Source organism: Micromys minutus (genome assembly GCF_963924665.1).
Source record: "Micromys minutus genome assembly, chromosome: 9".
NCBI lineage: Eukaryota > Metazoa > Chordata > Mammalia > Rodentia > Muridae > Micromys > Micromys minutus.
The window spans coordinates 65,904,494-65,928,819 of NC_137978.1; the positions used below are offsets into that span (position 1 = coordinate 65,904,494).

The following is a 24,326-nucleotide window of genomic DNA, read 5'->3' on the forward strand; positions in this document are numbered from 1 at the left end:
AGTGCAGGGACGTACGACCCCAGCTGCACTGTGTATGGGAGGTCTAGCACAGTCCCGGGGCACGGGCCTGTGGGATAGGAAGTTCCAGGGAACTCAGCCTCTGTGCATGTGGGGGAACAAAGCTCTAGTGAGCCTGGCCATGCACGTGACCTCCAGCAGGTACTACTGAGTCAGGTGATCAGGCTTGGCACTGTGGTCTCACGGAACGGCAGCTCCTGAACGAAACACCAGAGCTGTCTCTGTGCGGTGCCTCAGAAGAGCGTAGACCCAGGCTTTGTTAGAAAGGCCCGCTTTCTAGTCCCAGTGCTGCATTAAAAACCAGAGGTAGCAGCTTACGTCTGCGATCCAAGAACTCAGGAGGTGGAGGCAGGGGATTAGAAGTTCAGGGCTATCCTTGGCTACATAGTGAGTTTGAGCTATATGAGACCCCATCTTCTCCTCTAACAACAACAGCCAGACTACCTGCTGTATCTGGAGATTGGAGTCCAAAGAGGTTAGTTGAGGTGTAAGCAGAGAGCAAACCTGGGCTAACCTCTGTCATCTCCAGTGTGCAACGGTCAAGCATATCCTGAGCTCACAGCCAGCCCTCCATCATCAATGCCAGCCACGCTGTGTCTTCCAGTCTCCGACCTTTGCTCCATCCTGGTGGCTTCTTCTACCCTGATCGCCCTGTCAATTATTTGTCCCCAATTGATTTGGGGGACAGGGTGATGCCGTGTAGCACAGGCTGGCCCGGAACTCATGACTTTCCTGTCTCAGCGTTCTAAGTGCCCAGGTGGCAGACCTAACCACCACTCCCTGCTTGCTTTCTCTGACCCTCCAGACAATCCAGAATGCTCTCCCGAGTCAAGGTCCCTTTCTCAGTCCTGTCTGCAGTTTGTGTTTTGGTTTATAGCGTTCTGGCTGAGAACATCTAGCCTGCCATGCTGACTTTGAGGACTGTTGAGCCTGTTAAGGTATGGCCAAGCTCCAGCTGTAGGCTCAGCAAGCACCGCAGAGGTCCTCCGGGCTGAGTGTAGCTCTGTGCTGCCACCGTGTGGCCACTTTCAGATTGCCAGTTATTTCTGTAAACGGGTTTGTCTTAGGTCAGAAGATGCCTGTCTGTCAGGACTTTGGGTGTATTGGGGTAAACCCTTTATCGTAGAATGGGCCTGCTGTGTCCAGACACTGGTTCTGGAGGATGGCGGCTATGGGGGTGCTGGGAGCTCCAGCCTGTGCTGTTAAAAACTGTCACCCTCACAATAATAGGTCTGTCCTCCTTGTCCAGGAAGCACCTTTAACTTAGGAAGGGACTGGAGCTGGAGTCAGTATGCCAGCCCCTCCTCAGAGGACAGAGATAGGAGTAAGCAAGCATCCTTATGGAGAGCTGGTTGCACACAGAGGGGGTGACTGTCCCTGTCTCAGAGGACTGTGTGTGTGATCATGGTGACCATAGCTGGCGCACCTGGGTATGGAGGGCTAGCAGAGGGGTCCGGTTGAGAAACGCCTGCCTTGTGCCCAGGGGTCCTTCACAGCCTACCTTCTGTGGTCAGCAGGGCTCCCTGATCTTGCAGCTGTGTGCAGACCGACCAGTTTTCCTTGGACTGGCCTGGGGGGATTTAGAACCCCTGGCCAGGGGAGTGAGGGTGGCTCAGTCGTTACTCTTAAGCCTGTTTGTCCTGCCCTCGGTGTTGGGGCACAGGAGTGATGCCCAAGAATGCCCAGACTGTCTAGGGGTTTTACAGACCAGCTGCCTGAGAAGGTTCCTGGCATTGCCTCCACTGAGCTGTGTGTGCTTCTGTAACTGGCCAGGGATGTGAGCTCAGGAACCACTCCTCTCTGGACCCCCTGAGATAGATGTTACCCCAACTCCTCTAGCATGAGGCCTGAGACCTCCTTCATGCCCTGGCTCTTCTGTCTCCCCGAGAATTTCAGGTGCTTGTCAAAGATGTTAGGCCTTTGTTCTCACATGAGATGGTGGCCTACGGAATGGAGCAGGGTCCTGTGCCCTTGCTTCCTACCTCGTGTGACAGGTACACAGAGCAGGACGCCCTCATGTGGCTCTAGGTGAGCCTTTAGTCACCCAGTCAGTCAGCTCTTGCCTACATCCCCATTTTTGAAATGGCCCACACCATAGAAATCGAAGAAAAATCCTCCTGGGAGGGGCACCACAGAATGAGGGGTACACTCCCAGTAGACAGGTCCCAGGAAGCACTGAGAAACAGAAAGGAGGACAGACAGTGAGACAGTGTTTATGCCTTCAGTCCATCATTGATCCTTTTCTTAATCAGGGTTTCTATTCCTGCACAAACATCATGACCAAGAAGCAAGTTGGGGGGCGGGGTTTATTCAGCTCACACTTCCACACTGCTGTTCATCACCAACGGAAGTCAGGACTGGAACCCAAGCAGGTCAGGAAGCAGGAGCTGATGCAGAGGCCATGGAGGGATGTTGCTTACTGGCTTGCTTCCCCTGGCTTGCTCAGCCTGCTTTCTTATAGAACCAGGTCTACCAGCCCAGGGATGGCTCCACCCACAATGGGCTGGGCCAGGGATGGCTCCACCCACAATGGGCTGGGCCCTCCCCCCTTGATCACTAGTTGAGAAAATGCCTTACAGCTGGATCTCATGAAGGCATTTCCCTGCTCTGTGATTAACTCCAGCTTGTGTCAAGTTGACATAAAACCAGCCAGTACAACCCTGAAGCTCCTCTTAAGAGCCCTCCCTGGGCTGGCCCTACCCTTGGGGTTGTGTGCACCTAGTATAACGAAGACATTGGCCTGTGCTGAATTTTCCTCTGGTAGCTCCTCCTAGCAGGGCATGCCAGCCATGGAAGATGGGCACTGACTGAGTCTGGGGTCACGAGGGAAATAGATCTGAGAATGGTTTGCCGTTGATATGCCGTCTGCTTGGTGCAGTAGGCCTGGCCCGGTGTGTGCCTAACCAGTAACCCCACTCTCTCCATCTAGATGTGGATGAATGCCGAACACACAATGGTGGTTGTCAACACAGGTGTGTGAATACCCCCGGCTCTTACCTCTGTGAGTGCAAACCCGGCTTCCGGCTCCACACAGATGGCAGGACCTGCCTGGGTAAGTGTCGCCTGCCTGGGGCTCCCAGCCTTTGGTGAAACTCACTCTCTAGGATGTACTCGGGTCTGAGTGGGCTAGCACTGGGCCATGCACACAGCAGCCAAGCATGGCTGTCTGGGGGTTCTAACTACACCCTTTGCTGAACCCCCCAGGTCCCTGTGTTCCCAGGTTGTGCACACTCTGCAACCATGCTGAGTCTTGTGGGGGATCTAGACCATCTCCAGGGGTTGATCAATCTGTGGGAACCCAGGCCTAGCTGGGCTGCCACCAAGTCACAGAAAGCATTTCTTGGTCTGTGGAGCAGGAATTCTCCCGAAGCCCGAGGGTGCGAGTGTGTGAGCTTCATTAGTGGGGAGGGGCAACCAGAGAACAGGCCCCCGGCCCCTGACTGTGAGAGAAGGGCTTAGTGGCCTCTCTTGGACATAGGGTCCCTGAGAGCTTAGAGCTAAAGGACCAAGCTAGGCAAAGGATGCTTCATAGTGCATTCTGGGGCTGGGGCTGGGCACCCCGAGTGTGACACGGTTGATCTCTCCCTCTGTTTCTATGTTGTGCTGGGGGAAGGCACCCCTACTTTCTACTTTGGAGACCCAGACAGATTGGGCCAGTTCTGAATGACCTGGTCTTGGCTGGTGGGTTGCACCCCATACACACATGTCCCAAGCTCTGTCATCTCCGCTCCAGGAGCCAGGCAGTTGTCCGAGTGAGAAGCAGACGCAGGAATGTTGTTGTGCATGTGTTTCGGGTGGGGTGATTGTGGTAGCAGAACCCAGTGCCTGCCTGCCTCCCTCCCTCCCTCCCTGCCTGCCTCCCTCCCTGCCTGCCTGCCTGCCTCCCTGCCTGCCTGCCTGCCTGCCTGCCTCCCTGCCTGCCTGCCTGCCTGCCGGCTCTCCTGGGAGCCTGTGGCTCGGCCTCTTCGTCTTGGACACCCTTGACAGTCAGGGTACTCCTTTAAAGAAGGGTGACCCTGGAGATTGATGTGAGGGGTGACCCCTGCTGTGGGCTCCAGGACACTCTTTTCTTGTGACCCTCACTGAGACGTTTTGAGAGGATCAAGAACCAAGATGACATGCATCATTAACACTTAGAGAGGAGGGATGCTTCTTTGACCCAAAGCGACCGGTGTTGCTGCTCAGAGGTACTGAGCTGCCAGCCTCAGGAAGCCCAGGAGTGTTGCGGTAAACATTTAAAAAAGGGGGGGTTGACCCGTTCCCTGTTGCCACTTTCGGTCACCTGCCCCACCCCAGCTCCCTCCCGGCGGTCAGAGAACAGCTCCAGCGTGGCACCCGCCACTGCACTTTCTCTTGAACTCAATTAAGTCGCCATATGAAAGAACATTCCACACAATACCTCTGATCCAATTGATGAGATATAATTTTCCCATCTAGACAGTACAAAGTCCTGTACAAACCCATCCCTTTAAAATATTCATAACAGCCTGTGTCTATGCAGGGACAATCAGAGAGGATCATCTGAGTATTCCTCCATTTTCCCTCCTCTTCACTTCTCCTCCTTCCTCTTTCTAAAACTTTATTCCTGCCTACCCTGCCTTCTCATCCAGTGACAGGCCTTGTGCCAGCCCTCTTTTAATTTCAACCACCCAGGAGGGATGTCCTTTTACTCTGCCTTGGTCCTATGCTAGAGGCAGACATGCTAGATTCTGCGCCCTTGGGGCCCCAGAAGGATGGGCTTCTGGCATGTTTGTTGTTGAGGGCCTTCATTGCTCCTGTGGCTGTCCCGCCGCCTGCACCTTTAAGTGGATGGGATCTCGGGGGCTTCCACAGCTTTCCACATACTTGTGCCTGCCTCCTGACCCCTCCCCCTTGAAAGTTTAACTGACGGGTGGATATCGGTTGGATGTGGCGCCTTGGAGGATCTTTCTATTTCTCTCTTTTAAAAACTGCAACTTTCAGCAAGGGGTTTACACTGAAGCTTCCTGAGATAATCATGGCCTCCTGGTTTACTGTGTCTGAGGACAGCAGGGTGATGGACCCATGTCTCTGTTAAGAGATGCTAGAGCAAACTCTCCACATTGGCTTCTCCAGGCACAGTGGGTTTCCTTCTTTGATGACCTCTGCCTTAGGGTCACCTTGTTCTCCCTGTAAGTGTCTGGGAACTCCTGAACATTAACCCTGCTCCTATGCTGAGCCTGTGACAGACACATTTCCCAGTATTTCCTGAGGCTCTGGTCCCTATTCATCCTGAATCTTTGGTCATCTCTGTGTTCCTCCTATCTGGCTGTGGGTGATGAATTTGTGTGTGTGTGTGTGTGTGTGTGTGTGTGTGTGTAATGGCTAGGGAGCTTCTGTGATGAGGCAGATTGTGTCAGATTGGATTCACCAGATACTGCCTTTCCTCTGGGGGCCTGAGAAGGTTCCAGAAAAATTGTAGGGCCTCCTGGGAACTTCCTTCGGGGGTTCCTGGGTGTCCCTCAACCCCTATCCAGTTGCTGTGGGAACTGCCTTGGCTGTGGTTGCCCTGAGATGCTGGCTTGAGATGGAGGTGGCCAAGTAGCACTGGATGTGCCGAGGAGGTTGCCTAAGGGAGCTGGGGTGGTGGTATTTATCTTGGTCCCTGTGGAGGAGTCCCCGGAGGTCATGCCATGAACTCACCTCCAAGGCCAGGTATACCAGGATAGGACACGTGTACATTCTGGCGCTGACTCTTTCTCCCTTTCTTCCTCCTTCCCTCTTCCCTCCCATCTATCCAACCACCCACCCTCTTTCCCTCTCTCCCTTCCTACCTTTCTCCTTCCTTCCTTATTCCTTCCTTCCTTCCTTCCTGTCTTCCTTTCTTTTCTCCTTAGGTGTCACCAGGCTGAGGCAGGCTTGAACTTACTTTGTAACCAGAGCTGGCATTGAACTTCTGTTCCTCCAGCCTTCACCTCCCAAATGTCAGGATTTCAGGCATGGACCACCACACCCAGCACCAAATGCTCTAAGCATAGACATAAAAACCAGAAAGATTTCTACTCCCACTCTCTCTTGAAATTTTATTTACTCTTATTTGTATGTGTGTGAGCGTGTGTTTGTATGTATGTGAGTACACTTTGCATATGCCTGGTACCCCTTAAGGACAGAAGAAGGGTTTGGAGCCCCTAGACCTGGAGTTGCAGATGTTTGTGAGCTGCCATGTGGATGCTGGGAACCAAATCCAGGTCCTCTGCAGAATCAGCCAGTGCTTTTAACTGCTGAGCCTCTCCTCCTCTTAAAAGTAAGAATTTTAAGGACTTTGTTACTAATCCACCACAGTAAGAACCTTGTCCCCTGTCCTGGGTATCACTCCAATGGAAACAGAAGGGCCCCACCCGTGATTTGGGATGTGTTCTTTTGGGGGTGCTCTGTCCTCCCTCACATTTCTGAGGTGGGGACAGGGGAACAGCCAGGTCTGAGGCTGCTCTAGATTTCTCTGTGCTCGCGCCAGAGCCAATCCCTTCTTTCTCCAGCCACGGAAAGTAGAGGCTGCCCAGGGTGGTGGTTTGGCTGATGGTCCAGGATTGTTGTTCCTGCTTTCCCGTGACATTTCACAGAGCTCTGGAGGGGAATAGCCTCAGGGGTACCATACTGGTGCAGGGGGGCCCTCCTCCATGTGACTGAGGTGCTCCAAGGGACAAGTGCTTTCCGGTGGCTTTCTGTGTGACCTGGGCACTGGTCTTGTATCTGGCTTGTATTCTCTGGGTTGAAGGACAGATGACACCAGTCTAAGGGACCATGGCTGTTGCTGGCTTAGCCCCACAGCAAAGTGGGGGGGGCTCTTTTCTTTATTGGCTCAGGATGGACACCATTAGGGAGGCCTCTGCTACCAACACATATCCATGATGGTTCCGAATGACTGAAAGAAAGCTGCCCAGCCTGCTCTTGGTCTGTTCCTTCCTGTGCCACTCACCAGACTTTGTTTGGGACAGTAAAGGACTTTACAAGCTCCAGTCTGTCCTCAAGGCTCCTTCCTGGAAGAGAAGACTCAAGGAAAACTGTTTGGACCCTGGAGACTGCTGCTGGCAGTGTGCTTGGTCTGGGGCCAAAGCCACAGGCAGCTCAGCCGTGCAGATTGCCAGGTTCTTCTGCAAAACTCATCCCCACGGAGCCGCAGATGTAGCTCTGCCCGTGTTTCCCAGTCCTTCCAAAACCTGGCAGGGGTCACAGTTGCACAAGGGGTCAGCTTCCCAGCCCCAAGAAGCCGGAGGAGGCCTGGCCTGAGGGAGAGGTGGGAAGACAGAAAGCAGCTGCTGTGGTCAGTCCCTTCCTCTGTCTCATGATCCTACCCTGGCTCTTCACAGGGCAGGAACTGCTTCCACTTGGCCTAGAGAAACATGCTGAGATGGAACAAGGGTACTGAGATTGAGTTGCCCATACTGGGTGTCTCTTCCCAACCCAGTACTGCCAGGCAACAGAGCACAAACCCTGAACTGGGTACAGAACTGGGTGGGGGGTTTAGGCAGCCACAACGGAAGATGGCATGTCACAGGGGGCATACTTGGTGGGTGACAGTGGTGCTGGCTTGAAGGGGGAGGGGAATTATGGGAGGGACCCACTCCTCTGCCCCTTGGGTCAGCAGCAATGTCAACAAGGCCCAACGTTGCTTCTGATATGGAGTGATCCTACTTATGGATCTGTCTGCTGTCTGCGTAACCCACCAGGTATTTTGGTAAACGCTTTGAGGCCTCTCTCTGGCCCTGTGCAGTTCCCTGAAGGGGTGCAGCCGGGAGCTAAGCCTTGGCAGTTGAAATTGTCCAGGGTTTCCTTGAAGGCCAGGCTGCTCTGGCCTCTGATGGGGCATAGTAGGAACTCTCAGCACCTAATGGCCACACCAGCTGAGGCGCAACAACCATAACCCTTGTTAAACCTCCAGCCAGCTCTAGCCCTCTGGGGTGATCTGGAGGCTGGCTTTGCTCTTGTACAGTCCATGTATAATGGTGAGCTTATACTCTGGAGGCTGCAGCCTAAAGCCACCCCAAGGCCCAGTGTGGATGCCTCATTCTCCTTACCTGACGTGCCATGACCCTCAGGTGTTCCTGATGCAAGGCTCTGAGGCCTTTGCTCAAGACCCAAGGTTGAGCCTGGAGTATAGGTGCTTCCTCCTGAGACTGGACATATGCCCTTTGTGAGGGGCCATACATCCAAGAATGTTAAACAGGTTCGCGCAAGCAGCCCTCTGTCCTATCGGAAATGTGTTTTCTATGAGGTCCAGGCTCTTCCTCCACAAAACACGTTCCTTCCTCAGCTCTCAGTGCTTCATGCCCTACCCAGAGTAGTGCGACTCCTGCTGGCCGTGAGTGGAATCGCAGCCCCGTTGTGTTCCAATGGGTCAGTCAGTGGAGGCTGCCGCGACCAAACACCACATGTGCTTAAACAGCGGGGCTCTATTTCTCTCATAGCTGCAAGTCCAAGAGCAAGGTGCCAGCCCTTCTGGTCCCTGCTGTGGTCAGAGCTCAGTCTGTATGACCACTTCCAACTTTAATTAAGGCATAAGACCCGGCCTCTGAACGTTGTCATATCAGAGGGCTACGGCTTTGGGGTTGATGGGGCGTGGTGGGGGTGGGGCAGGGGCGGGGCGTGGCCTGAGTTGGGCGTGGCGTGTATGGGGTTTGGGGCCCGGGTGGTGCGGGAACACACGGACATTAAGACTCTAATATAGAAAGTCACCCAACTATAGTCATTTTGTGTCTGATCTGGAAGTGGGCAGAGGCCTATGTGAGGCCTTGGAAATTGAGGGGTGGGTCTATGCGGTACACAGATCACAGATCCCGGACGAGTGTGGAGTAAAAGGGGAAACAGGGCATGCTGTGGAGCAGATGGCCTGGGGTTCTCAACTCTCCTGCCTGTATATCCAGTACTGTGATTTTAAGTCTCTCACCGACTCTGGCTGAGGCAACCCCTGGTGGAGGCATTTGCTTTATGAGTATGTACTTCAGACAGGCCAATCCCTGACCTCTGCTCCAAAGGTCTCCCAGACCCTGACCTCTGCTCCAAAGTTTTCCCAGCTTTGCTCATGTCTGACCTTGGGTCTGATTTCTAGCACCACAACCAGATGTGAGGCTTTGGCCTTGGTCTTGGCAGAGGTTCTGACTGTGCGCCCCACAGCTGTGCCTCAGTAACTTGAGGAGCCTGGAGTCACAGACCCTGGCCATTCTTGGAGCTGTGAAGCCCAGCGCAGAGAGGAGAAAAATCTGCCTGGCTTTCCGGGAATCCACAAAGGATGTGCTGGGTGATGCTGGCCCGGCTCCCTGGTGTGCACAGCTTGGGAGCATCTGGGCAGACCCAGTTCTGTGGAGTCAAGGACTGGGGTGGTTCTGAGGGTGTGAAGCTACCACTGAGATGCTGAGAGTCATTAACGCCAGCCATGGTGGGCTCACATGGCTGCCTTGGAGATGAAGTACCTTTCCCTTCTGGTGGACGGTGCTTCCTGCTGAGATGCTGAGACATGCCCCCTGTGCCTGCCCAGCCCTGCCAGAATGGGCTTCTGGTTCCTATTACGTGTCCCGAGTAGGGACGCAGTTGGTGTGGTGAGAATGAGTAGACAGAGCCCCCAGGAATGTGGGGCCAGCTGAGGTCACATGCATGGGAGCCCAGCCGCCTCAGGAGGGAGGGCTGGGGGCCGAAAAGCTGACTCAGGTGAGGGGTCAGCATGGCTTACATCCAGTGTAGGGGTCAGAACAGAGATATGGAAGAGCTCAGGCTGGTTTACCTCAGCTCTGTAGGAAATCGCTGTGGCTCCTCCCCTGATGCTTATATCAGGGGCTCCGGGTGTCCAGGAGATCAGTCACTGCTTCCCCGTGGCTGGCTTCGCCCCAGAGAAGGGGGCGTCCATGTGTTCCTCCAGCTGTGCTTTATGTGAGGAGGGAGCTGCTGTATGAGCCATGTGGCCTTTAAGTGAGCTTGCTTCGAAGGAAGCCCAGCCTTCTCCGATCCCCGAGGCATCTCACGAGGCCCATGCAGCTGCCAGCACCTGCTGACCCCAGTGGTACCAGACCCCAATTCCTAGGCAGTCATTAGCCGTATCCCCAAGATAGGCCGGACACCGTACTGCTTAAAGATGACGGTGTCCTCACATCTACGCAGCATCTCAGGGGCTGAGCATCGCCATCCAAGTGATGAGTCTCAGGTTTGCTGACACAGCTCTGAGCTCAGGCCTGCGGGCAGACAGCCTTACCTCCCAGGGCAGGGGCAGCATTCTTGCGGCTTCTCTCCAAAGCTTAGGGCTAACTTCCTTTAACCACAAGGCCGTTAAAGACTCCATTGTAACCAAATCCATACCAGGAGCTGGCTGCCACAGCTGGTGTGAGGGCTCCATATCCATCCTCCATGCCTTGCCAGGAAGAGCATCTTCCCCGTCTCCACGGGCCAGCCCACTCCCTCTTCCCATGCCCTGTAGCAGCGGTCCGATCAGGAGGAACAGGATGCTACCCTCTAGGACATGGTCTCACTGAGGACCTCCTGGGGAGTCCGGACACTCGGGTAGGGTGTGAGGTGTGGCCTGCCTGACCTGCAGGGTGAGATGGCACCCATTTATGGACACTCCACACCTGCCCTTTTGTCCTGGTCTCACCATTATCTCCTGGCCTGCTGTCAGGGAGCGAGTCAGCTCTTTCTCAATAGCCTTCTGGTGTTTCGTGTTTTGTGCTGGGGAATGCTGGGCTTTCATCGGGGCAGGATGGTCTGCCTCGTATCCAGCCCCTAAGTGGGCTGGGTTTAGAGGATTCAGAGAGAGATCCACGGTACCGTGGACCCTGTAGGCAACCGGGACGATAAAGTCAGCCTTGCTGGGAACCAAGAGTAAGTGGGAAGCCGGTGAGTGTTCACATGGGATCCCGAAACCAGCGCTGCCGGTGTGGGGACGAAGATCTGCGCTCTTGGCCTGATCTCAGCTCTTCCTGTCCTCAGCCATCAGCTCCTGCACTCTGGGGAATGGCGGCTGCGAGCACCAGTGTGTACAGCTGACCGTGACACGGCACCGCTGCCAGTGCCGGCCCCAGTACCAGCTGCAGGAGGATGGCAGGCGCTGTGTCCGTAAGTGTTGTGGAGCTGGGAGAATGAGGGGGGTGGTGGTTCTTTCTAGGATTCAGGGAAGAAGCTGATGTGAGGATACCTGGTGGTAGGGGGAGGTATGGGCTGCTGGGGGCCCCCGAGTGTGGTGAGTGCAAGTGGGTCCTCAGAGCAGAACGGTCAGGATACAGACAGCACTCCGGTTCCCTAGATGTCTGTTTGGGGTTTGGGTGGAGTTGCTAGCCAGGCCAGCATGCTCTGGGACTCTGGGCTGCTCGCATGAGAGAAAAAGACTTTGGTAAAGGAGTGTGTGGTGTAGGATCACAGTCCCCTCCCCCAGATATGGAAGTGGGACAGAGCAGGTGCTGAGACGCCCCAGCAGCATAGTAGGAATTCCGTATGAGAGGCCAAGGCCAGCCATGTGGGTGGAGTGGCATGGGGTCTGGGGACTGGGAGAACACAGAATTAGGGGGACGCAGGGCTGAGTAGGCTACAGTGCTGGGACTGATGGGAGCTCAGGGGGTCACAGGACTGTGAAGGTTAAGGGATAGAGGGAATCGCAGAGCTGGAGTGGTGGGGTAGGGGGATACAAAGGTAAGAGTTTCACAGGGCTGAGGTCACGGGGTTGAGAGGGGCACAAGGCTTTGGGGGTTCATAGGCTTGGCTCTGATCATATGGGAGGGATCCTTGGGTCAGAGGATTGGGGAATCACGGGTTAGGGCTACTAATCCCAGTGTCTGCTTCAACACTGTATTTCAAAGTGAGAGATCTGGGAGGAGCAGACCAGGCTCACAGTAAGAGCTGTCCTGGGCTGGCCACCTCCTTGCCCAAAGGCCTTCTTCTGGCTAGGTGTTGCTTCCTAACATGGCGCCCATTCTTTGGGAGCCATGACACTAGAATGCCGTGGGTTTGATGGGGTACTGGCTCTGTTCTGGTAGAGCTTTAGAAGCCCTGACTTTGGCCATGGAGACTTATTGGGGGGAACTCAGATCTGCCTACAATTGGGGGACCGTGGCACAGGCTGGAGCAGGGAGAGATTCCTGCACTGGAGGGGGACTCAGACTCATCTCTCTTCTCTGCTACCACACCTCTGCCTCTGGTATCCAGGGAGAAGCCCGTGTGCGGACAGCAATGGTGGCTGTATGCATACATGCCAGGATCTCCGGGGCCTCGCCCAGTGTGGCTGCCACCAGGGTTACCAGCTTGCTGCAGACCTCAAAGCCTGTGAAGGTAGGATTCGTCTAGCCCAGTGTCCCCGAGGCACCGAGTGGATGTGCCTTTGTCGACCTAGAGTGATGACTAGTCTCCTCTCCCTGGCAGTAGGAGGGAGGAGCTTGAGGAGCTGTCTACATCCTGGCTGTGTTTCTGAAGAAGGGAGGGAACTCGGGTTTCTGCTTTAAACATACTTCCTGTATTGTCCAACTAGCACCTAGTCCTTAGAGCCCAAGCAAGGTAGGCAAGGAGAAGGGAAAAGGGCCACCTATACACCCCAGAAAGCATCCCAGCGAGTCAGTGGGAAAGTGGATAGCTACATACCCATCTGCACCGGGAAGTTATTACTGATGGGAAAGAAAAGAGCTCTCGACTGGAGAGTGGTTAAGAGCACTGACTCTTCTTCCAAAGGTCCTGGGTTCAATTCTCAGCAACCACATGGTGGCTCACAACCATCTGTAATGGGATCAGATGCTCTATTCAGGTGTGTCTGAAGACAGCTACAGTGTACTCACATACATTTAAAAGGCAAACAAACAGAAAAGACTCCTTCTGGGCTCAATATGAAACACAACTTGGGTCCCCTCTGTCCCCTGTCTGTCTAGCCATGCCTGCAGGTATCGGGACAGCATGGTCTATACTGTACTGTCAAAGCTGGGCACAACTTTTCGGAAGTTCCTGATACCCCTCCCTGTCTCTCCCTTCCAGACGTGGACGAATGTGCCTTGGGGCTGGCCCAGTGTGCTCATGGCTGCCTCAACACCCAGGGATCCTTTAAGTGTGTGTGCCACGCAGGCTATGAACTGGGTGCCGATGGCCGGCAGTGTTACCGTGAGTAGGCAGTGGGGAGTGCACTGGGGGTGTGCGCTTGGGGCACTGATGTGGCTCTCCAAGACTCTAAAGTCAGTTTTAGTTGGGCAGCCCTGGGTGTGGAGCCCCTGGGGCTGCTGAGGGAATGCTAACCCCTCATCCCAGCTGTGATGTCCTCACAGGGATCGAGATGGAGATTGTGAACAGCTGTGAGCCTGGCAACGGCGGCTGCTCGCACGGATGTAGTCACACTAGCACTGGGCCCCTGTGCACCTGCCCTCGTGGCTACGAGCTGGACGGAGACCAGAAGACCTGCATCGGTACGAGCCATTTCCTTCCAGGCTGCCCTGCCCCTTCACCCCCAGGACTGCAGCAAGTCTTGGACTTGTTTGGTGCCATAGCTTGGAACTCTCTCAGTGCTGGGCTCAGCAGGAGCAGGAGGGGGGCTGACAAGAGTCAGCATGACAACCGAGTGCTTATGTTGGCTTGGGGTGGGGGTTAAAGGGGGAGGGGAGGGGAGAGGTGTCCATGGAACTGTTCCTTCCAGGCGTGTGTGGTTCTGTGGCTGTATGCATAACTGTATATAGTGTGTGAGTGAGTGTGGACAGGCTCACGGGTGGTCAGGTAGGATTGTGTAAAGGCATGTACACAAGGGTGTGGGTGTGCCCGAGTTGTTGCTGTGGGGTTGTGGGAGGGTTTAATGTGTATCCGTGGTACCAGTAGGCTCCTGTGTGTGTCCCACAGACGTCGATGACTGTGCCAACTCCCCGTGTTGCCAGCAGGCCTGTGCCAACACCCCTGGCGGCTATGAGTGCAGCTGCTTCGCCGGCTACCGGCTCAGCACGGACGGCTGTGGCTGTGAGGGTAAGCGTGCGCCGTGCCGTGCCGTGCCGTGCCGTGCCGTGCTGTGCCGTAGCAGCTGGGTGGTTAGAGATCAGCCTGGACCCTCCTGAGGTGGACATGGACCACCTGCTTCTGCTCTGCTTGTAGACATTAAGTGCCTACTGTGTGCTCAGGCACACCTATCCTGACCACATGTAAATTTGCTTACCATCTGACAGTCTACACGCAAGTTGTACATATAGCTAGCCAGTCTCACATAGAGCCAGAAACATACCCTTGAATACGATCGTATACTTTAAATCACACACACATTGCCCCTTCCTCTTTTTCTTTCTCCCTCCCTCTCTCACTCTGGATTGTAGGCACTAGCCCCCCTCACAGAGTTGGGGCACACTCCTACCTTTTTCTTAAATGACTCTCCTAACAGATGTCCACGGTCTCTTCACTCCCGAGGGGAAAGACTTCTGAAGCAGTCACTGTGGCTGGGCTGGAGTGTGGTGGGGTGGTGGTAGTGTTAACAGTAGACTTTGTCATTTGGGGACAGCCAGGGCAGGAAGGGTCCTCCAGGAGAGCACCACCACAGCAGCCCTGTTTGTCTGCAGATGTTGACGAGTGTGCCTCTGGTCACAGCGGCTGTGAACACCACTGCTCTAACCTGGCTGGCTCCTTCCAGTGCTTCTGTGAGGCTGGTTACCGGCTGGATGAGGACCGCAGGGGCTGCACGCGTGAGCCTCCCTTTTAGGCACCACTACCTTCCGGGTGTCTGTTCTCAGTAGCCCAGATTGTCTGGCAATCTAGCTGGCTTACCATCCTGTGGGCCCCATGTGGTCCTGTCTCCTGCTGTAGGGTGGGGCCTGCAGGCCGGTCGGGTAAGTGATTGGCAGGATAGGGCACAGTGCTATGGGGGTCTTGGGCACCCCGTTTCTCCATAACAAGGCGAGAGAAGACCTAAGTGCTGTTGCTGGGTGAGTGGGTGGCAAAGGTTGAGAGACCTGTGTGTCCTTCCCCAGCCCTAGAAGAATCCGTGGTGGACCTGGATGGCCAGCTGCCCTTTGTGCGGCCTCTGCCCCACATTGCGGTACTGAGGGATGAGCTGCCACAACTCTTCCAGGATGACTATGGGGCTGAGGAGGAGGCGGCGGAGTTGCGGGGAGAACACACGCTCACTGAGAAGTTTGGTGAGGCATGAGCCTGCCCTGGGCTTCTCCCGGTGGGGATGGCAGTTCCTGGTCTAGGCTGCCCTAGACAGCCTAGGGGTCCCAGAAGGGCCTACCCCTAAAATGTGTAAGCTCATCCAGGGCTCAACTGGCCATAGCTCCTAGGGTGGGGATCCCGTATCTCATCTTGGAACTTAAGAGGCTGGGGATAGCCCTTGCTCTCTCCTCTTTGACCCAAGGGCCTGAGGCTAGCCCCTCTCCCTGTCTTCCTACAGTCTGTTTGGACCACTCCTTCGGCCATGACTGCAGCCTAACCTGTGATGACTGCAGGAATGGGGGGACCTGCTTACCGGGCCTGGACGGCTGTGACTGCCCAGAGGGCTGGACCGGGATCATCTGCAATGAGAGTGAGGCTGCTGGTGGGGTCTAGGCAGAGTCTGTGAGCATCCATTCAGTATGGTTTCCCCTGCCTAGCACTGGGGAGAAGAATCTGAGTATGTCTACCCACCCCTCTGTCCATCCATTTACCAACCTGTCCATTTACCTACCTACCCACCCACCCACCCATTCATCCTCCATCCATCTACCCACCCACCCATCCATCTATCTGTCTGCCTACCCACCCATCCGTCTACCCTCCCTCCCACCCACCCATCCATCCCCTTAACCCCATCCATTCACCATCTTATTGGCCCTTCCCTCCATTTGATAAGTATATGCCAACTGTCCCCCCAGCCTTGTCCCTTGTGCTAGACATGGTGCTGGGATGTAGAGCCCTCTGGGAACCAGAGGGCTAGCCTGTGTGATGCTCCCAGTCAGTCGCCAGGAATCTAATGACAAATCAACAAATAGCTATGGCTTTTGGAGGTGTCTATGGAGAAGAGCCAGTGGGTGGGCTTCTCTCATACATGTAGTGGGGACTCTGAAACCATCTGATGGGAGCAGAGCCTTGTCTAGAACTAGACAACAACTTAGTAGCTGAAGTACTCTGGAAATGGATCTATCCAGCCTTCCTTATCCCTCCCAAGGCCTCCTGACCAGGATGGCACCAGACAGGCCCTTTAGGCTATGAGGATCACCTGAAATAAGTCATCTGATTAAAAAGTGTCTGTGTGTATGTGTTAGATATCATGACGTAGCCATTGATCAGTGATGTCTGCCCTGAGTGTTGGTTGGGGCCAGGAGGCACAAATAGCATCATTTCCTGTCCAGGCTGTTGTTTAAAATGGCCACCTTCAATGCCAGGAGGACCTGAGTTCTGCTGGTTGGTAATCCTGGTGTCTTCCTGTTGTCCCCGTAGCTTGTCCTCCAGACACCTTTGGGAAGAATTGTAGCTCTCCCTGCATCTGTCAGAACGGCGGGACCTGTGACCCGGTGTCAGGAGCCTGTCGCTGCCCCCCAGGTGTCAGTGGAGCTCACTGTGAGGATGGTGTGTGTAACCCGCCTGGGAACTCTAAAGAAAGGTGGGGGGGGGGGGGACAAAGAGCTTTAGTGAGATGTGATGCCCATTCCCTGGCACTTTCATACAGAAGGTTGAGGCTCAGCTCTGTGGGTGGAGACCTGTTGGGATGGGTTCTCTAGGGAGGTGGTGAGCCCCTGGACCTGGGAGCATTCAAGCAGTTGGGGGTGACGGCCAGCTGGGGTTTGTAGAAGGGCTTCTGACTTGCTGGTGGCTGCAGAGGGATGATGCTTAACATCCTGTCTAGCTGTAGCTTCAGTATTGTGGGAGAATTAGGGATTGTGGAAATAAACTTCTCAGGGGAAATGACTTTATCTTTGGGTGTCCAGAACTTTATTCAGCCATTTTAACTGCTCCTGTGGTATCAGTGGTCCCCAACCTTCCTAAGGTTGCAACCATAGGATTATTTCCGTTGCTACTTTATAATTGCTATCTGCCACTGTTGCGAGTCACAATGTACATATCTGATATGCAGATGACCTTAGGTGACCCCTGTGAAAGGGTTGTTTGACCTGTCTTAGTTAGGGTTCTACTGTTGTGGACAGATACCATGACCACTGCAAGTCTTATGAAGGACAGCATTAATTGGGGCTGGCTCGAAGGTTCAGAGGTTCAGCCCATTGTCTTCAAGGCAGCAATCAGACAGGCACAGTGCAGGAGGAGCTGAGGGTTCTACATCTTCATCTGAAGGCTGCTAGTGGAAGACTGACTTCCAAGCAGCTAGGGTGTGGGTCTTAAAGCCCACGCCCACAGTGACACACCTACTCCAGCAAGGCCACACCTCCTAATAGTGCAACTCCCTGGGCCAAGCATATACAAACCATCACGACCTCCAAAGGGGTTGTAACCCATGGTGGGTTGAGAACCACCTCATTTGATGGAAAAGATACAGTTGACAGAACCCAGCCCACAGGTCCCAGGGTAGTTTGAGCCTGGAAGAGATGTAGGTATGACAGGCTCCAGGTGGCCTTAGGGACATTTGGCAGGTATAGGATCTGAATTTATGTCACTTCCCAGATCCCTTTCTTCTGCAGGCCTGGGGGAGGGGCACAGATACCCCAGCAAGGGAAACATGCCAGTATAGTGAGCTGAAGGGGGCCTCCAAGGAGAGAAGGCAGAGTGGGGGGATAGGGACTTCATGGGGACCTTATGTTGGATTCTCAGACCCTGGGTGTCCCTTACGTTGGGGCTGCATTCTTTCTTCTCTTCCTGTGACCCTACATGCTCATACCTCTTCATTGCCTTCCCCCCCCCCTCTGTCTCTCCGCTGCCTGTCTGTGAGCTAAGGGCAGTTATTTGTTATTGTATTTGGGAGCCTCCTGGGCAAGGTGGGGTGCTCTTTTCTCAAGAGCCTGGAGATTGGGGCGTGGCAGTTCTTGAGGATTCAACCATCTATGTCCCCTTCTGTGTGGACAAGGGACAGAGCCAGAGGGACAAGGGCAGCCTTAGTCCTGAGGGCTCCCAGGCTTGGGTGTGGCTTTGCAACCTTCCCTCTGGGGTGGAGAGATTGGGCTCAGTATTCTGTGTGGGTCAGAGGTCAGGATATTTAGAGCTTTGCATGCTGACTGGTGAGTGCACACGGTGCTGCTGGCTCTGAGGGACTGGCCAACCTGACCAACAGGCCTCATCAGGAGGTTCAGCTTGTGCCCGTTGGGCATGGCTGCTCCCATCTCCTGTCCTGGGTACTAGGCCTCTAAGCGTCTCTTCATCCGAGGACCATGTATGGGTGGGCCAACTTCTCTCTTCAATTCTCACTAAACTGTTCCCCACAGGCTGCCCCAAGGGCTTCTACGGCAAACACTGCCGTAAGAAATGCCACTGTGCTAACCGGGGCCGGTGCCACCGCCTCTATGGGGCCTGCCTCTGTGACCCCGGGCTCTATGGCCGTTTTTGCCACCTTGGTGAGTTCTACTATATCTCTCTGTAAGAATGGGAACACCTGCTTTGTGTCTCCACTGTGCTGGGAGCACCGTGGTAGCCTCTGGGGACAGGTTGGCTTGGGGTTACATATCGGCTGGAGTCCTAGATCACCACCATGCTGGCCACCAGGTGTCCGGTACACTGACCCCTGGCCCTTGTCTGGTAGTTGCAGGCAAGGAGGAAAAGGCTTACCAGGAAGCTTCTGGGACACTGATCTTGGCTTGTGGAACAAAACCAACTTCCCAGCCAACCCCTGGCAAAGTTTCCATGTCTGGGGACACGGACTCTCAGGGAAGAAAGGGAAAAATGGAGTAGCAGAGAAAGTGGGGGTGATGGTAGTGTTTGATATCTGTGAAAAAGCTCCCTGAGAGGGGAATCCGGGGTTAAGGGGCACAGCCTAGGGATAGCATATCAGCTGTGCAGACCCTGGTTCTTAGCCCCAGGTCTCCAGGCTGAGAACAGATATGGTAGGACTCCTAGAACGTTCTGGAAGGGGGACTCAGCTATAGCAGTTTACCTACCTCACCCTTGCTGACTCGGGCTGACTACTGGGGTGGGTGCTGTAGTGGGCAGGCTCCTTACAGCTCTGTGTTTGCAGCCTGCCCTCCCTGGGCCTTCGGGCCAGGCTGTTCTGAAGACTGCCTTTGTGAGCAGTCACATACGAGGTCTTGTAACCCAAAGGATGGCAGCTGCTCCTGCAAGGCTGGCTTCCGGGGTGAGCGCTGCCAGGCAGGTGAGTCTGGAGGAGAGGGAGGTCCTGAGGCCATTGAGACTCTCACTGCTGTCTCTCACAATTCTGTCTTCCCGCACTGCAGAGTGTGAGCCAGGCTTCTTCGGACCAGGCTGCAAACACTCTTGTACCTGCCCGCCAGGCGTGGCCTGTGACCCTGTGAGTGGCGAGTGTCGGACACAGTGTCCTCCCGGCTACCGGGGGGAGGACTGTGGCCAAGGTGAGTGACTGTCCCCTGGGGGTTCTGGCGATTTTGGGGTTCCTTGTACTAGGGAGCTGCAAAAATGCATAGCTGGAGGCTGCCAATCCAGTGCCTGGGTGTAAGCGGTACCTTCGCCTACTGTCAGCTCAGTGGTAGTGTTCCCAGACTGTCCTAGAGATGCTCAAAGAAGGAGCTGGTCTGTCTGCCTGGGCCAGGGTCAGCACCTCTGGAACTGACCCTGTTCATGCCTCACCTCACTGAGTTCCCGGGAAAGCTGGAGTCTGGGGCAAGATGGCTGAGAGGGGAGCCGGTGGGAGGTGGAGGGAGGAGCAGCGTGGCTGCTGGGGCGGTCTAGAGGACTAGGAGGGGCGAGTAAGGGGCTGTGGGCTACATGGGCAGGGGGCTTGTGACTGGGTACTGAGGACTATGATCGTTGAAGAGAGGACTGTGTAACTTGTAGAATGGCAGGTTGGATACTCAGACACTCAGCTTAAAGCTCCTTGACCAGGGGGGACACAGTCACATAGTCACAGGTCCCTGAGGGAGGGGGCAAAGGCTTTTGGTGTTTGCATTGGGGACAGTATTGCTGTTGCCAACAGACTGAGAGGGTGAACCTCTCTTGGTCCCCAGGTAACTGGTCAGCTTGGCAGAATCCCATCTGTGGGATGAGGTCACAAGAGAGAATATGCCAGGGCTTCTAACTCAGTCTAGAATCTCCAGGCCTGACCTGCTCTGGGGACTCTACAGTCTCAGGCTTTGTTCACCAGTTCTGAGTGTCCTTATTCGTACAAGCATCTGGGGAGTGGACAGGACTGAGCTTCCTAAAAGAGCCACCCAGAACATGCACACACACACACATACATACATGCACATACACATGCACACATACACATATAAACACACAAACACACACATGCATACATACACATATAAACACACACAAACACACACATGCACACACGTGAATATATACATACACATACATACATGCACACATACACATGCATATATACATGCACATATACACATGTACACGCACACACTGTACACATACATACACACAAACACACACATGCATACACACATACATGTAACACACTAGTGTACACACACATTCATGTGCCTTTGTATACACACACACACACACACACACACACAGCTTGCCTTCCCCCCCAATCCTATATCCTCCTTTTCCAGATTCTCTGCCACATCACAGGCCTCAAGTGCAGGGGAGCCTACTTCTTACTAGTCCTGGGGCCTGCCCCTGTACCCAAACCAAAAGGACCCCCCCTTTTCCTTTCTTTATTAAAGCCTCCAGTGCCCAAGGACAGACCACAGGAAATGACTCCTCTTGTTATTAGGTCTGGGAAGTATTACTACTCTGAGTACAGCTCAGGTAGTGGGAAGAGCTCCTGAGGCCTCGAGGGACCATCTCACCCGTGTGTGTATGTGTGTGTGTGTGTGTGTGTGTGTGTGTCTTAGTCAGGGTTTCTAGTCCTGCACAAACATCATGACCAAGAAGCAAGTTGGGGGGGGGGTTTATTCAGCTTACACTTCCACATTGCTGTTCATCACCAGAGGAAGTCAGGACTGGAACTCAAGCAGGTCAGGAAGCAGGAGCTGATGCAGAGGCCATGGAGGGATGTTACTTACTGGCTTGCTTCCCCTGGCTTGCTCAGCCTGCTTTCTTATAGAACCCAGGTCTACCAGCCCAGGGATGGCACCACCCACAATGGGCGGGGCCAGGGATGGCTCCACCCACAATGGGCTGGGCCAGGGATGGCTCCACCCACAATGGGCTGGGCCCTCCCCCCTTGATCACTAGTTGGATCTCATGGAGGCATTTCCTCAATTGAGGCTCCTTTCTCTATGATAACTCCAGCTTGTGTTAAGTTGACACAAAGCCAGCCAGGACAAAGTGCATCTGTGTGTGTGTGTGTGTGTGTGTGTGTGTGTGTGTGTGTGTGTGTGGTATGGTCAAGCACCTAAAGCATGCACACATGTGCCCAATCCCTGGGATGCTGCTTGCCTGCTGGACTTCTGCCTCAGATCTGCTGTTTCATTCCAGCAAAGGGTAGGGTGGGTGGGGACTAAGCAGGAAGGCTGCCTTCCATGCTGCCTAAGTTCCTGCCCCAGCCTCACCTTCTCTTCCTCTCCAGCCCTGAGAGCGTGGCTGTTATAGGGAGCACAGAGGTGCTTTACCACGGGAGGCTTTCTGGTACCCAGGGCTGTCGCAGGCTGTACTGCTGTCCTCCGTGGTGGGACTTCAGTTTCAGGGCGTGGGGGCCTAGACATCTAGGGTCCTTTCTTATTCTTTGTATGAATTTGTATGAACCGGTTACTTCCTGTTCTACTGCTAATCCTACCAGCGGATGCCACAGCTCTGGGGCCCAGGAGTGTGAAGGGGAGGGGACCCGACTGGCACATCTTGGTCGACTTGGCTAGAGGTGGTCCCCTGGGTCCCCTGCTCCCGGGAGCTCTCCAGGGTCCTGGATGACTTTTGCTCCAGCTGGACAAGCTGCCTGGCCCTCCACTGTCCTGTTCCTGCATCTGGTCCAGACTGACCTCTCTCCGCTATGTTCCCATCCTCATAACCTGTTTGAGTCCTGGGGCTGTCGAGAAAGCTCCCAACCTTGAAAACTACCAACTACGCATGGAGTGCCTGAAGCCACCTGCTCTTCCCTACAGAGTGCCCGGCGGGAACATTTGGTGTGAACTGCTCAGGTTCCTGCTCCTGCGTGGGGGTTCCCTGTCACCGAGTCACAGGGGCGTGCCTGTGCCCACCAGGGAAGACTGGGGAGGACTGTGGAGCCGGTGAGTGGCAGCTGCGTGCCCCGGCAGCCCCGGTCCTGGTTGAAAAAATCTCATCCTGTTCCATATTTAGGGACCCCTGATCCCAGATCTGGGCTGTTTGGGGACCCCATCATGGACTATTTAGGACCCTGGAGTGTTAAGTTCCTTCATAGTCACTTCAGGGGTTCATTCTGGGACAAGCTGGGGTGTGTGCAGCCACTCTGAGGAGCCGTGGCTTCCCACTGTGTACTCCTGGATCATCAGCTCCCTGGATGGAGTGTTTGTCTCTCCAGCAGGCTCTTTATTTTGCTGTTGAGATATCCTTGGGGTTGGGTTTACTTATTTATGGGTGCGTGCCCTGCAGCCCCTGGCGTTCTTTCTGAAGCCTGCTTCTTTCCTGGGCAGTCTTTCTCGGGCAACGGTGGTCTGTTTCCTGTTGTGGCAAGAGGGGTCATCAGTGCTGTGTCAGGCACACACAAGTGTGTCAGCTAGGGCACTAGGAAAGGAATAACTAGCCCTGGGTGTGGGCTCCAGATTGTCCCGAGGGCCGTTGGGGGCTTGGCTGTCAAGAGATCTGCCCTGCGTGTGAGCACGGTGCCAGCTGCAACCCCGAGACCGGAACCTGTCTGTGTCCCCCTGGCTTTGTTGGTAGCCGCTGCCAGGATGGTGAGTGTAACTCATGCCTGGCCTCGGCCTCAGCCTGCGGCGCTGGGTGGGCACACCAGGCTGCTATGCTCACCCTCTTTACCACCAACAGCTTGCCCGGCAGGCTGGTTTGGGACTGGCTGCCAGATGAGGTGTGCTTGTGCCAATGATGGGCATTGCGACCCGGCCACTGGGCACTGTAGCTGTGCCCCGGGGTGGACTGGCCTTAGCTGCCAGAGAGGTATGTGATATGCGGGGTCCTCTGCCTGCCCTTTGTCCACTGGTCACAGCATGATGCCCCTGTTCTGACGTGGCCCTGCAGCTCACTCAGGGTGACACTGGGCTCTGTTACAGCCTGTGACAGCGAATACTGGGGGCCTGACTGCGTCCACCCTTGCAACTGCAGTGCAGGCCATGGGAACTGTGACGCCGTCAGTGGCCTCTGCCTGTGTGAGGCCGGCTATGAAGGTCCATGGTGTGAGCAGCGTGAGTATCAGCCTGGCATTTGTACCCTTTCTCAGAGTGCGCATAGGCACACCCATGCATATAACTACACACACACATGCACTCACATATATAGAAGCACATACATGCACACACACATAAGCACACACATACACAAGCACACACACAAGCACACACATACACAAGCACACACACACAAGCACACACATACACAAACACACACACACAAGCACACACACAAGCACACACATACACAAACACACACACAAGCACACACACAAGCACACACATACACAAACACACACACACAAGCACACACACAAGCACAAACACAAGCACACACAACCACACACACACAACCACACACACACAAGTACACACACAAGCACACACACAAGCACACATACACGAACACACACACAAGCACAAACACAAGCACACACATAAGCACACACACAAGCACACACACAAGCACACACACAAACACACACAAGCACACACACACAAGTACACACACACAAGCACACACACAAGCACACACACACAAGTACACACACACAAGCACACACACACGCACATGCACACTTTGTATATTCACATACATGTACCTGAGTATTCTGGTACTCATGTGCCATGCATGTACATATGCTGTCTTCCATGGGCCAGAGGGACTTAAGGCTCACCTGGAGTAGCATATGAGATGCCAGGGAGATCCTGTGAATTCATTTTTTTGGGAAGGGATAGTCTTTTCTCTATCTCGGCTGGCCCCCAAATAAATGAGACAGAGCCTTATAAGATTTATTTGATAAGCTTTATGGCATAAGAACTGGCCAGTCACTGATCTGTTCTAACCCTCTAAGCTAATCTGGCTGCCTTCTAGCCCCAACCCCCTGGGATACCGGCATTTTAGTATCGATTTGACTCTGGGCCAAGTGTTTTTCTGTGATGTTTTCTTAACCCCCTCCTCATGGTGAATCCCCCTCTCCCTTTCTCTCTCTCCTTCTTCTGCCCTCCTTCCTTCTGCTAGTCCAGCCCTATTCT

At 54.5% G+C, this 24,326-nt stretch overlaps 1 protein-coding gene across 1 annotated transcript in view; it reads left to right on the forward strand.

Annotated features, from left to right (window-relative positions):
- The window catches only part of MEGF6 (multiple EGF like domains 6), a gene marked incomplete at its 5' end in the record, with an annotated part of 93,894 nt that overhangs the window by 61,329 nt on the left and 8,239 nt on the right, over positions 1 to 24,326 (forward strand). Inside the window, 17 exons of the mRNA XM_080920734.1 lie at positions 2,948 to 3,070; positions 10,948 to 11,073; positions 12,157 to 12,279; positions 12,970 to 13,092; positions 13,254 to 13,391; positions 13,816 to 13,935; positions 14,517 to 14,639; positions 14,925 to 15,092; positions 15,347 to 15,478; positions 16,372 to 16,500; positions 18,303 to 18,431; positions 19,049 to 19,183; positions 19,266 to 19,400; positions 22,071 to 22,196; positions 22,710 to 22,841; positions 22,933 to 23,061; positions 23,175 to 23,306. Of these exons, the coding sequence (XP_080776860.1) occupies positions 2,948 to 3,070; positions 10,948 to 11,073; positions 12,157 to 12,279; positions 12,970 to 13,092; positions 13,254 to 13,391; positions 13,816 to 13,935; positions 14,517 to 14,639; positions 14,925 to 15,092; positions 15,347 to 15,478; positions 16,372 to 16,500; positions 18,303 to 18,431; positions 19,049 to 19,183; positions 19,266 to 19,400; positions 22,071 to 22,196; positions 22,710 to 22,841; positions 22,933 to 23,061; positions 23,175 to 23,306 (2,223 nt within the window). The remainder of the gene's footprint in view (positions 1 to 2,947; positions 3,071 to 10,947; positions 11,074 to 12,156; positions 12,280 to 12,969; positions 13,093 to 13,253; positions 13,392 to 13,815; positions 13,936 to 14,516; positions 14,640 to 14,924; positions 15,093 to 15,346; positions 15,479 to 16,371; positions 16,501 to 18,302; positions 18,432 to 19,048; positions 19,184 to 19,265; positions 19,401 to 22,070; positions 22,197 to 22,709; positions 22,842 to 22,932; positions 23,062 to 23,174; positions 23,307 to 24,326) is intronic.